Raw genomic sequence first — 14,515 nt, 5'->3', positions numbered from 1 at the left:
CATCTTCTAGGTCTCCACTGTGTCTCAGTGTGTTTTTGTGGATCAAGCCGGTGATTTTGCTTTTGTGGAAGCCATTGGCTGTCAGTACTTTAGTCAGAGTACATAGTTCAGTCTTTCTGTGTGTCTTGTCTACCAGGCGTTTGGTTCTAGCAATTAGTGTTTTGGCCACGGAGTTTATCTGTGCTGGGTGGTGGTGGGATTGGGCGTTGAGGTAGCAGTTGGTGTGTGTTTTCTTCTGGTATATGGTGTGTCCTAGTGTGCCATCTGTTTTTTTTGTAGATTAGTACATCTAGGAATGGTAGTTGTTTGTTTGTTTCCGTTTCCATGGTGAACTTGATTTTGGGGTGTGTGCTGTTTAGGTGTGTTAGGAAATTGTTTAGGTTTTCTTTTCCATGGGGCCAAATCATGAATGTGTCATCGATGTATCTTAACCATAGTTTGGGTTTGTGGGTGGCATTAGCCAGGGCTCTGGATTCGAATTCTTCCATGAACAGGTTTGCAATGACGGGTGACAGTGGTGATCCCATAGGGGCTCCTTCAATTTGCTTGTATCTTTGTCCTTTGTATATGAAATATGTGTTGGTTAAGCAGTGTTCTGTTAGTTCCAGGAGGTGTTTAGCTGGTTGGTGTTTATTTTTGATGATTTCAAGAGTTTCTTTTATCAGGACTTGAGTGAATAGTGAAACCATGTCAGAACTTATTCTATTCACTATTCACTCAACTTCACTATTCACTCAATACCCGAACAAAGCTGAATACCATATATATACATGACAGTGGTGATATATATATATTTGGGGACCATGCCTTAATGTCCAAAATAACTTTATATGTCCAAAGAAATTCAACAGAATTTAATTGAATTCAGAAACCAATTTGGGATTATAATTCTTATAATCCAAATCCATTTGTAATTTTATGTCCATAAATGGATTTGTATTACATCCAAAATCTGTGTTTCTCTTAAGAGAAAGTTTTAATACTTTACTTTCGATGGCCTGTGAAATAAGGATGGATCTCTCACTGCTTAGAATCTTATTTTCAGTAACTTTGACCATCGGGAGATACTGAAGTTACCAGTTTCACCCTTATTGGGGATTGTCAGATGTAGGCAGCTAGAAATTATTTTATGGGATTCAAACCCTCAGTTGAGAATTGAACACATGGACCTTCACACTTATAGTAGATGACTCTATATACAGCATGTTGCTATACAATGAACTGTATATATATTTGGATAACTTCTAGTCTTATTTGGTGATTTATACTATATTGGGGAAACACCAGCCTCCTTATTATTGTTTTTGATATATTATTTGGATTTTAACAATGTTCTTCAGTTTTTTTAAATGGTATATGGCTTTAAATCATGTATAATTAATGAAATATTGCAAGCACGTATCTAATTATATTTATTCATTTTGTGTTTTTTCCTCTTTTTGACTTTCCCTTTTTCTTTTTTTTTCTTTTTCAGAAATGTTTTAATATAGTAATAATAACGCATGCCGGGTTGTCAGCAGAAATATTGACGCGCTGTTCAGGGTCTGGCAGCGTTGCGGATAGGATTAGCAACAGGTTGATAATCTTACCCATGAAAGTGAATAAGGCCATTGTGGATTCTACGTGTTGAAAAGGAAGTAGGGAGTTTTTTCGAAGGTCCAAGGCAGCAACCCAGGGTCAATTCAATTTCACAATTCTATTGCTCCATCTTCCTTCCCAAGGGGTGAGTCTTTAATGAAGAATTGATTAATGTCCACCATAGTTCTTTAACAAAGCCTAATAGAAGTCAGTCATTGAAGTAATCGCTTCTGTAAGAGCCTATAATGGTGCCTGTGAATGTACACACACACACACACACAGCTACCCCACACACGCTCGCACACACACACACACACACACACACACAGCGCTACCCCACAGCCCCTGGGTCAGGTTCTGTGTGATTGCTTTTAGCAACAAAAGAAAGGGACAGAATTTAAACCCTTTCATGGATTCCTTTATAACTCCCTCATTACTCGTTTTTATTTAAAGGTCAAGATCAAGGAGCTGGATGAGATCAGGCTTCCAGCTGTGTGCTCTGGGGGGTCTTTTCCTGGAGATCCCCTCCCTTCTTCCAGTCAGTCTCCATGGTGGCTTAGGCACCTCATTTTGCTTCAGGGTTTGTTTGGTTTTTTTTGTGTTCATAAAAAAATAAAAATAAAGCCAAAGATCTGTTTTCTTTAGCTATTGATGTGGCTGATTTCTGATTTTCTGGCTCTAATGCTGTTGTAAGAGGCCTACTTCACATCAATCATATCCATTTCTAAACTAGCAATAATCAGGAAAAAGAAAGAAAACAGTCTGGCCAGCATAGTAAAGTCCTAAAAAGATTTATTGATAGTGAATGAACGTATGTTTGGATTATTGGGTTCATATTTTCCTTGTTATGCATAAAAAGGAGGTATGACTGTTGGGAAATGTAAGGAAAAGATCAATTAGTGGTGAGGGAAGAACTGGAGTTTCTGACTTATGAGGAGACTATAAGATATATGGGCTTTAGCATATGTGTAAAGGAAGATGTTACTGTTTTATGGTTAATGGAAGGAGAAATTCTTCTTGGTGGCATCTTCCCACTTACTTTGAAACACTTTCTCTAACTTAACTCCTACTTCGTTATTGTTGGCACATCAGGCAAAAACATTCTTATTCTCTGAGGGTTGAGATTTCTTGGAACAAAACAATAATTTTAAAGGGTCTGTAACTACTATTAAATCATTGTTTAGTGAATGCCCCTGCAGGTGATTTCAAGGCAAGAAACAATTAATGGAAATATCTTACTTGATGAGTTATCTTGATAAACTCATTGTATATTGTTACGTTTAGGAAAGCATTGTTTATGATCAATTACACTATGCATCTGGGTGCCTTTACCTGGAAGGAAGCTGTTCTGAATTTTAAGTTGACACACACAAATGTGTATGAGGCAGACAGCTGCAAGTTGAGGCTTGAAATGTGAATAGAAACACACCAATGAAGACTTGCACAAATACCTTAAACACACTGTATTTACCTGAAATAAAGATTAATTTGTTCACAAATGATGGAATGGAGGTGGGTTTTTTCTTTTTTGGGGTGGGGGGGAAGGTCATCTTAAATTCCTTTTAAATAAATATGGCTTTCTCCCAAGGCAAATAGGATTACTTTAATGTAGGTCCAATTAACCAGTTCATTTCACTTTGGAAATTATAATGAAATGGCAAGGATTACTGGCTTTACCAACCGAACACATTGTTTACTTAGTGTTTCCATTTCAGGAGCTTCTCCTCTGAGGCCTTACACGTTGTGGAATATCTCTGCTGCCTGTGACCAGGGAACGGAGACAGGGATTTCCTAGTCCTTGGGTGAGGCATTTGGGATTCTCTCCCCTGCAGGCATTTTTATGCAGAGGGACTCTGCTTTAGGGGCGTTTAGAAGAACCAGCTGCATAATGCGAAGTCCCCAGCTCTGTCTCTTCCTGCACGGTCCTACTTTGGCAGGATGTGGCATGGTGTTAGAACAATCCTGGTCAACCTTAAGGCAGAGACACAGTGATGGATGGCTGGGCAGTGCCTGCCTGGGTCCAAATTTTGGGAGGGGGGATGGGATTGTACAGTTATCAGACAGGTCATAAGAAAAAGCAGCACCAGGTAAGGGTGGCATGAGGAGAAGACAGCCAGATACAAGATTGGGGGACCACAAAAGGAATTCAAGAAAGTGGGGGCAAACATCTGGGTATTTTCTTTCCCTAGGGGCATGACATGCAAACAGAGTTCCAGGCAGGCCAAAACAACCCCATTCCTTCAACCTGCCCATAACAGCAGGACATGGGGTCAGGGATTGGGGTAACATACAACTCTTGAAAGAATGCATGCCTGCATAGACACACCTGACCTGACTGCAATTGGGCTTGTACTAGTTCCATCAAATGGTTTCAGTTCGCAAATGACCATTGGATTGTTGTTTCGTTTGGATAATTCTCCTATTCTACTCAGTCCTGAATTTGCTGCGATCTAGATCAGGAGTCTCCAACCTTGGCAACTTTAAGACTTGTGGACTTCAAGCTGGCTGAGGAACTCTGGGAGTTGAAGTCCACAAGTCTTAAAGTTGCCAAGGTTGGAGACTCCTGATCTAGAACATTTTGGTTTAGAAACACTTTGGACTCCATGCATTCCAGATAGTAGAATATGTCACTCTAGCTGATTTCTATAGTGTAACTTTTAGCACACCTTTCCCAATGAACTTGTACATTCAAACAAATACATCAATAAATGAATAGGGATTCTTGCATTGTTAAAAGAGTATAATCTGTACAAATAGACTTGAAGGAACCCAAAAATTTTCAGGGCAGAGAGAGGAAAAGAGAAAGAAGGAATGGAAGTGAAAATTATTTCTTCAGGGGGAAGCCATCTGAGATTAGGTGTGACCAGGCAACATTCATCACTGATGGTCTGAGGAGGAGGAACACTTTCTTCAGGCAATGTGGAAGCAGCACATTTGGAAGTGAGCATGAGGTGCAGGAACCTTCCAGAAGCCCTGCCAGGCAACAACATTCGTAGGCTACAGCCCTGCTTCCAGAAGAGGACGCTCCAGGCTACTGGCCAAAGGCATTTCATAGCTATTCCCTTTCCCTCAGGTGGATTTTGCAATTGAGGATATAAATGGGAGAATCAGTAGGGAAACTTAAAGGACAATTCTAATGGCAGGAATTCCATCCCCTGGTGAAAGTTGGTGGCTGAAGTCCCATGAAGTGTGAAAAAAGCCTTCCCTGAAAATACTCATGATCTTGAACCGTGTGGTTGTAAGAATAACAAAGAGCAGGAAATATTCTCAAAAGTTTTGGACTTTGGGAGGAAAAGAAATCTGATTTTTAAAAACAAAAACAAAACACGATGTTTTCCTGGCTGTGGTGCCTGAAAATCATGTAGGCAGTTCTCCTTTTGTTCACAGGCCATATTCACTCCAGGTTAACTAGTGTTCCCCTTCAGTCACAAAGATGTTGGCTTTACCTTGTCCCCAATTAGCTCTTTGCTTCGTTCTGTAAATAGAGATAAAGGCAGCAGCCGCTGAAATTACTGCTTTGTTGAAGTAAACCCATTGTTTATTCGATTTGGAAACCTTACATTGGGGTTCAGGTGGATTGTTGCATTAGCACTCAGGGGAGATGTCTGCAATGCATCTTTCTTGTTTGTTTGTTGGAGAAGTGTGTGTGTGTGTGTGTGTGTGTGTGTGTGTGTGTGTGAAGGAGAGACAGATAGATAGGGGTACAAAAATTGTTTTCAGAGCATATGCCTCGTCTCTGTATTTTTTCCTAACTTTGCTCTGTTTATAGCCAAGCTACATTGGACTGCAGTAGTAAGTTGGTGGAACAAGCACACGAGCTCCAGTTTATTTATTATTATTATTATTATTATTATTATTATTATTATTATTATTATTATTATTATTAGGAAAGGGAGTCTCTAAAAGGAGCTCCAGTCAATCTGTGGTTGGATGTGTAAGTTTTGGGCTTTCTCTTTTCCATTTTTTGCAAGCCCTGTTGCAAACCTGAAAACACCTGATTTGGACTCCCTGCAGCATTTCTTCTGGCTAAGCTGCCAACTTGCAGGAGTGTAAGAAATAATTCTGCTGCCCCCTCCTGGTGACAATCTAAAACTGATTTTGGAACCAATGATGCCTAAATGGTTTTGGAAACAGGATTATGATAATGGTAATTGAATTGATGCTATATTATCTTCCTCCACTGTGGTAGATATTTTATTTCTCTAGAAGAAAGCCGCAAGCAACCCTACAGTGCAAATCTTTAAATGAACACATATTTTGCTTTTTGTAGGAAACCCTGAGAAATGAGGATTGCATCTTTACAAAGAGGCTAGGAAGCTTTTGATTTTTGTGGGGGAAGCCTGTAATGACCAGTAGAGTAATTCAAATCTGGCATGTTTGGGCTGGGGACAAACTCCAAGAGCTTGTGAAGGTAAAGAATGCACCCGCCGTATCCCTGTTTGTTATATTTTGCTTAGCACAAAACCCAGAACGTGTGGTCCATTGTAGCTTGGCTCTGAACTGTCACTCTATAAGCAGAGCCCTTTGAATTCTGTTCAAAGCGCCGCTGGGCATCGTGAGTTGCCTGTACCAAGAAGCGAGCTGCACGCAGCAGTTATTAATAAGGGCAGCCCTTAATTATGTTTCTCGAGTTAGAATAGATCAATTTGGGGATACAGATAGCGGCTGTTCTAATGGCAAGACAGCTTTGCAGAAGAAATTAGAAAAGAAGAAGAAATTGGAAAAGGAGACAGGAAAGAAATTATGAAAGGCAGCAGTCCCATGATTAGCTTAAGTCGATAAGCTGAAGATGCCACAACAGACACATCTGGAGTTCTACCTGTGCCTCTTTATTGGGAGAAATTTATACATGTGTAAAACAGCGACTTGCGCTCAGTAAAAGTATGGGAGGAGGGATCTTTCCCAGGAAGATCCAAGGCTGGTCGGTAGTCGGCAGTCCGCATCCCATCCCACAGAACCCAAAGGCTGTTCCCTTCTTCAGGTGGATGGCTTGGATGGTATCCTTCCTATGCTGCTCCCTCTATTGCAGTCAAGCACCTGGACGCTCAGTGCTCACTAGAGAGGGGAGTGAGAGGAGGGTTCCCAGCATATCCTTGTCCAAGCACCGCCTTGACTGGGGCATGTGTTTTACAATGGTGTAAGGATCTTCCTGGTTTTACTGCTTGGGATCTGAGGGCCACGCCTGGGCATCCTTTGCCCCAGAAAGTGACTGGGTGGTTTGGATTGACCTACTGTAACTTTAAGCAAGGATTGGCCACACACCTCTCTCCAACACTTTGGGAGGAGAAGTTGTCCTCGTATATCAACAGCCTATGTGCTTCAATCCATGGACTGGCACCATGTCAAGGGATGTGGGAGCTCCTCGCTCCTCACTGCATTACAAGGGGCCTTCAGAGAGTCTTCTTCCTGGGATGTTGCTACTCGGACCCTTTTGAGGAGAGGGGGCAGATGGAAGGAACAGTTGAGGTGGTGAGAAGTCTGTACATCTGGGAAGGGAGTCCCTGAAGAGACTCAGGGGTTCAGCCATCTCCTGCTGGGCCTGGAGGGAACCTGAGCTTTGAGGTCTTAAGGTGCCTGGCAGCACCAGCAGTTCTTGGAGACACCAGCAGGGGGCAGCTGCAATGACACAGGACTGGGTGGGTGACTAAAAATCACTGGCCCCAAACACTTATGTACACATTTACAGCTGTGAAAGAGGAAGAAAGATGCAAGGAGCGGGGGTGAGGTAACAGGCCAGAGTCTGTACGGTAAAGGCAAATAGCCTGGATCTCCCTTGAAAGAGCAGGATTTGTGATCTTGAACCCTGTTGTGGGACACACCGTCCCGGTGTGGGCAGCAGTATGTGAGCAACAGGGACACGGCACTGCCAACCAGCAGATATTGAGAGAGAGAACCTGATTTCTGCCCTGAGACACCTCTGTGTGCATGGAACGTTTGGACTAGGGTGATGCATGTCTGAATGGTCTGGATGTGGGCAAACAGGTGGGTGGATGGGTGCAAAAACAGGAGAAACGGAGGGTCAAGTAAGAAATGCTACAAAGAACACATTTCCGCCCCCCCCATCCCCCCCAAGTAGAGTCTGCAGCCAAAGGAGGTTCGGCTACAGAGGCTTGTAAGCAATTGACTGGCCAGTCTTGTCCCTTCCGACTGGGCCTCGGGGGAATTTTGCTTCTCTCTCTTGAGAAGGCAACTCTACTCCCCAGCATGCTCCATTTCCCCCAGTATCCTTCCTTGTATTTTGAGGGTGAGCGCCGACTGCCCTGGGCCTATTTCGAGTCGATGGAGCTGGTCAGAGGCCTCCCTGACTTTGGCAGTTCAGCTCACCTCTGTGCTTCGGTATGGGAGGGAGGGCACCGATTCTTAGAGAAGGGCCAGGGTTAGATAGGGTGGGGGTGGGGTGTGTGAAAAGTGTAAGATGCTTTTGGACAGCCTTAGGAAGTGGGAGGACATAGGTTGGCCTGGCTTCGACTAGGAAGGGCCATTAAGCACGAGTGGAATGTGCTGGGCCCAAAGCCACTCTAGCAGCCCTTCTCCCTTCCGTGGGAGTCGGACTAGCAAGCAAAGTCTTCAAAGACCCCCTGGGACGAGTAGTGGTGGCGATGGTGGTGGTTAGGCAGGAGGCCTGTGGGGTAGGTGCCCTCAGAGTGACGGCCCAAGGCTTCGCAGGAGCTCTGTAAGAGAAAACAGAGAACAGCATCCATTGGTATCTTCCTACAACTTCATCCCAGGGTCAACATTAGAGAAGCATGCAAGAGATACGGGCAGATTTTACCAAAGTGACCCTTCTAAGAAACATGTGGGTGACAAAGAATTATAAAAAAAACCACCACAAGGTGATACAGTTAAGTCTCTTCTTCCCCGCTTCTATGTTGCTGATGTGCAGAAAAGAGAGGCAACGCAGAGTAAAGTGATAACACCCCATCACCAGAGATAAGCAATGATGATTTTCCAGATGTTGTTGAACTCAAATTTCAAAAGATCAAGCCAATACCGTCCATGATACAGGACAGTGGAAGCTGTAGTGCAATAATACTGTACACCACCACAGTCCCTCTATGAGGGAGATAGGCAGTTCTTAAATATGATAAATAAATGACAGATAGAAAGAGATGATAAATAGATAGATAGATAGACAGATACATGATATAGAGATAGATAAATGATTAGATTAGATTAGGATTGATCTCTGATCACATACCAGGGTAGATGTTACAAGGAAGAGGAGGAGACAATGGATTTTAGATAAAAACTAGAGTTAGGATCCATATGACAAATAGCCACCATTAAATGGCATCCCAATTTTGAAATAGGCCTTCACTATATGCCACTTTCTTGTATTAATTTGCTTGGGTCAATTTTCTCATTGCTCAACCTCCAGTAACATTCATCATTTCCAGTGCCGCTTCATTATCTCCCTATGTTCTACCTTCCCTTCTCCCACTTCTGTAAAATTTGTGTTTTCCTCAAAGATTTAAAATGGAACTGCAAGAAAGGGCGAGAGAAAGAGACCCAATGGAGCAAGAATATAGGCTTGGAAAAATGCCACACTCCATCACCTGAAATGAGTTTAAAATTCCAGATATAATTACTAGTTAGTTTGGCTATAAAATGGTTGAGAACATACTATGCCCTATGTGATTTAACAAACGAAATTAAATGATAGCCCCATAGGGAAAAGCTCTACTTTGGCATGTTTCACATCATCAAATTCACAGAGAAGCCGTGAACTCTGAAACAAGAGATGAATGTTTTTCAAAAAAAGAAAATTTATGAGGAAGATCAGGAAAGCACTCAGCAGAAGGTATAAGTAAGGTTAGTGGGAACCATTTATGTTGATTAAATAGTAATTTCAGGGTTAGTGGGATTTTCAACCAAGAAAGTCATTGAGATCCTGCATCAGCTTTTATAATTTGAGGATACATGAAACCTTAAGAGTTTTAAAGTATTTTGTGGGGCTGTCAAAGCCTCTTCTGTATTTCCTGTCTTCAGGAACAATGTATGTATTTTTTAGTAGTGTATGTATGTGACACTTAAAATTATTATATTTTTACCATTTTTAAAAGCATGTACAACTGAAGGCAATGAACATACCTAACACTCCTGCCTATTTTCCCCACAACAACAACCAGAGGTGGGCTGCACTTACTTTAACAACCGGTTCGCTGGTTGTGAGCGTGTGTATGCACACACAAGCTTCGCTTGCACGCTCTGCTTTGGGGATGAAACGGAGCTTCAAACATGCAGCTAATCTACTCAGGCAGCTCCGGTGAGCACAGCAGGCACAGCATGGAACTCAGCTGGGCAGCATGGGTGGGGGGAATGAGCCAGAAAGTTAGTTATATATGGAAAGGATGGCGCAGGGATGCATGGGCGGGCCCAGCCAGTGATCACAACTACCAGTTTGCCTGAACCAGTGGGACCAGTCAGCAGCCCACCACTGACAACAGCACTGTGAGGAGGGGTGGATTGATAAAGTCACCCATCTGGCTTTCATGCTAAGGGAGGCCTAAAACTCACCATCTCCCGGTTTCTAGGCCTGACCCACATCCACTAGATCATCTCAGCAGGTGTCAAACCAGTCTCCCTACAAAACCTCCAGGCAGGGGGTTGCTAGGCAGACTGTTCCACTGCTTAACAGTGGAACATTTTCTGATATTCAGAAAACCCCTCCTTGATCCTCAGTTTAAGTCTCTTTGCTTTTAATTTCAATTTATTGCTTCTCGTCTTGTTCTAAGCTTCAACAGAGAATAAATTTTTCTCTTGCATGTGACAGCTTTTAGATATTTATAGGCCATTATTGCACCACTCCTTAATCTTCTCTTTTGCAAGTTAAACATGCCCAGATTCCTTATACTTCCTTCATACAGCTGGGTTTCCAGTCCCTGATCATCCTGATCAGATAAAATAGAAAGTGCTCCTGTGGGTTTTAAAACACGCCAGCCTGAAATAGTTTCACCAAGTAAGAAAAAAAGCAGAATTAACTTAAAAGACCCAAGGTATCATCCATTTCTTATAGAGCATCCCCCCAAAATATTGAAATACAAGCATATACACAGTCCATCAAGACAACAAGGAAAGACAATTTGTGCCAGCATCTTATGTTGAATTTGTGACAATGGGATCTGCTGTTCCTCACAACTGCAGTAACTGCTTGGAGAGGCTGCACCAAAGCTTTTGTCTATGAAGATCCATTCTTGAAATCTCTGGAGGCTCTTAGGACTCGTACTATGTCCTGCCTCTCCAAGCTTCAAGTAAAAAGGGATTTCAAAGATGGAGTTGGAGAAGTAGGAGAAAGAGCAGAAGTAGATCTGGACTAGGTGACCTTAGCTCTTAAGTATGCTGCACTGTGGCATTTAGTGAATTAACATCTTTTTTCTCTCTTTACATAAATAAAGAAAACCGCGGCTGCTTTGCGTGCCATCTGCCATTCTGTCCACAAGGTGGTGCTGTTGCTATGCAGCCAGGCATGCTGGAGCTTATTTTGCCTGCTTACTATTGATAGGTATTGATCGGAGGCATCTGTGGCATCGTTGGACTTGGAGGTTTTGCCCACTAACATAAATCTACTGTGTCTGATATACTCTGCTCCGGGCTATTCCATCATGTTTAGTCTGCAAAAGGCTGCAGGGGCAACTGCAACCTCTGGGGTGCCTGTGCTGGGCAATCAGGGGAAAAGTGTATAAAATAGCAGTGATGGGGATGTGGCCAGGCACAGGACTCCCCCATGTTTTATCTGTTTTCATTTTATGTGATCACCCTTCACGTATATCTCACAGTTAGATTCTAACTAAAGGAGAGGGGGAGGGGGAGGGAGAGAGACTGAGACTTGGAGGGAAAGAAAATTCCCTATAAAGAACAGGACTTTATCATTTTGCATTGGGGAAAAAAGCCTGCTCTGCAAAAATAGGTGAAAAATGGAGTGGGGGAGACTCTTTCTCACAAGAAATCATTGGCCTTGCACTTATTTGGGGAAATGAGAAATCGTTGAATTTTCTTGCATACAAATTTAAAAGAAAAAAAAAATACCTGGAGTTGCAAGTCATTGCAGACCCAGTAACACTCAAAGGTACTTGGCTGGAGATTGCAACTAGCCAATGCTGTAAAGTTTTCAAAGACAGATCTGCTTCCCCTGCCCCTCTTCCATCTTCCCCTACTGTCAGATCTCCAACACCCCTAGCTGCATGCATCCTACCACCAGTTGGAACCTGCCCAAATTCAGCCTCCAAAAACGGCTTCCTGATAATGTATTTTGAGCCAAAAAGTGTGGGATAGGGAACAGAGGATTGTGCATAAATCAAACATAAGGTTTATTTTGGAGCTCTGGTCTATCATCTTGATTTGTATAAATCTGAGCACATCCAAAATATAAAACAATACACAAATATGCAACTACCGTATAAGAGGTACCTCCTCCAGAACATAGACATACAGAGAACAATGATAGAAACCTGAAATCATGCCCAGATGTTTTGGGGAGCTGCCCTGTTATCCTCCAAACAATCAATTTGTAGGACAGTATTAAAGAGCTCTAGCTACATTCCTATCACTTTAAGGCTTACTCACATGGAGTCTACCTGAGTGCGAGAAACAGAAGGGACTTCTTTGTCCCACCTCACTGTAAGGCTCCCTCAGGAACCTCCTACAATGGCAGATTTTACATCACCAGCTGCAGCTTTCAGGTCCAGAATCGAGCCAAGAACAAGGACTCCTCCCAAAGAGGTTGGGTCTGGGTTTAGGCCCATAAATCCATAGCTCCTTCGGTGCAATAGAAAACATTGTTCTTGCTCCTTGTTCTCCCCCCCCCACACACACACAATGAGACCAGCCTTCCCCTTCAGGCCCTTTCAGAGGCTTGTTCAGAGGTCCAGTGGTAACCAAGTAACTCATTCAATGGTGGGGAGGGGAATGAGGGGGCTTTTCACTGCCCGAGAGTTCATTTGGGGAGTTTTCAAGCTGTGGCTTTATTTACAGCTCGTACAGCAACCATGTTGCATTCAAAGATTTCTCGTTTTTTATTGACTTAAACGTTGGCAGCAGCAGGAAATTAAAGTAAAGTCAGCTGCTAATTAGATATTCCCCATCCGACAGCTCCAGAGCCAGCTAAAACTTGGCACGTTTGATGAGCCTTCAAATGCCTTTGCCGGCTGTATTTTATCTTTATAGCACATCAGACTCTTGAGATATTGGATGTAGCAGTGGATCAGCTTACACCATACAGGCATATGGTCTATGCCACTCATTCCCCAACATGTTCGTGTAAGATTACAGGCCAGCAGGGCAATACAAGAGGGCTTACTTCCCTTGTGCAAAACACACAGAGAGACGGCTCCAGGATTTGCAGGGCTAGGAATAGGCTTGCAAAAAGAATCCTGTCTTTCCTCCCGGCTGCCTTTTTTTTTTTTTTGGTGTCCTGAAATTCCTCCCTGCTGTAAAATGCTTGTAAAATGAGAATATCAGTGATGAGGTTGCAAGTGTTTGGCTTATGGCAGGGCCAGAGGAAGTGCAGAGTCATACTAGCCTTTGGCCAAATGTTATGATCATCTCCTGAAGTCCTTCCTGATGTTGTTACATCCTCTAACCCCTATTCCTTTAACCTCAAACTAACCACTACTGACCTCACCCCATTCCTAAGAGGTCTGTAAGGGGCGTGCATAAGTGCACCATCGTGCCTACCGTCCCTGTCCTTTTCTCCCCATTTATTCGTATCTATTTCCTGTATTCTTACTCATGTTTATACTTATAGCAATTATCTTGTAAGCGATTGACAAATCAAATAATAAATAAAAATAAAAAAATAAAAAAGTGTCCTCCTTCAGGAAATAGACAGGTCATGCAGCTAGTTCTCAGGAACAGATGCTCTCCATGAAAGCATTCCTTCGTGGATGGTTGTCTTAAGAAGACAAGACCAGACAGTACGTCTTACCTCTTTGCAACAGCATGGCTGGTTCTTACTGAGGGAGTGGATGTGGCATGGATGTTTGGGATTAAATGCTGCAATCTAAAAATATCTTTCCTTTCTATGAAAATTCTGGTTCCATCTGAGAGTGAAACTGGATTATTTTACAATGGAGCAGAACTGTGTTGAACGGAAGAAGATTGAGTTGAATGAGCAATGGGGAAGTTATGCACAAAGGCTGCTATGGAGAGCGAGGCAGTCGTAGTACAATAGTACTGCAATATTACGTATTAAACATAACAAGAATCGGTATCAAAGAGAGCCAAGGTTGAAAAAGCCAGTATATTAAAATCCTGGAATCAGAAAATTTGTTGGAAAGTATGAAACTGAACCTTCAGCTTAAATCTAGGTGACCTATGGCTCACCAGAAAGTTGAGATCTCACCAAATACAGCCAGTCTGGTCAGAAGGAGCCAGCAGTTTGCCTGAAAGTTGGAGCCTAGATGAAAAATAGCGCTCCACTCTTCATCCTTGATTCATCATAAGATATACCTATTCACTTAAGAGGCCATCTTCCTAAATCACATTCTTTTAGGTCGTCTATCCAAGTTCATCCATAATCTTCTATAGTTATCACTTGTTGGTCAAAGCAATTATAGCTCTCACAGGGAATGGCAGGTAGTCTGTTTCCGTAAGCCATCGATCTTGAGAAGCCTCTTCTACACTTTCAATCTCCCTTGTGCGCATCTACTCAGATATTCTGTTTTGCGGCAGCTGTACTGAATCCCAGTATTTGAGCCATCCATTCACAACGATCAGGCTCCTCCCTGCAAACTTGAAGATATGTTTCTCTGCACTGGATTGATGGTGGGGCAACAAATGGATAAAAAGAACTGCTCCTCCATGTTGGTCTTGGGGTTCCATTAATGACACAGCAGAGGCAATTCGGCTCCACATTAATCTTCTTTGTTTGGTCTGGGCAGAAACGGGCAGGAATGTAACATTCTGCAAAGCCAGAGATGGAAGCTAAGGAGTGTTTCTG

General features: G+C 42.7%; 1 protein-coding gene across 5 annotated transcripts in view; it reads right to left on the bottom strand.

Annotated features, from left to right (window-relative positions):
• Positions 1 to 6,386: 6,386 nt before the first annotated feature.
• ASIC4 (acid sensing ion channel subunit family member 4) overlaps positions 6,387 to 14,515 on the bottom strand; it is a 268,273-nt gene continuing 260,144 nt past the window's right edge. For all 5 annotated transcript variants that reach the window (XM_087920613.1, XM_087920617.1, XM_026707963.2 and 2 more), the window contains one exon: positions 6,387 to 8,249. In XM_087920613.1, the coding sequence (XP_087776739.1) occupies positions 8,130 to 8,249 (120 nt within the window). In that variant the 3' untranslated portion in view covers positions 6,387 to 8,129. The remainder of the gene's footprint in view (positions 8,250 to 14,515) is intronic.

Source organism: Pseudonaja textilis, chromosome 1 (assembly GCF_049901715.1).
Source record: "Pseudonaja textilis isolate UNSWEBS1 chromosome 1, rPseTex1.2, whole genome shotgun sequence".
Lineage (NCBI taxonomy): Eukaryota > Metazoa > Chordata > Lepidosauria > Squamata > Elapidae > Pseudonaja > Pseudonaja textilis.
This window is presented reverse-complemented; position numbering and strand designations above follow the sequence as displayed.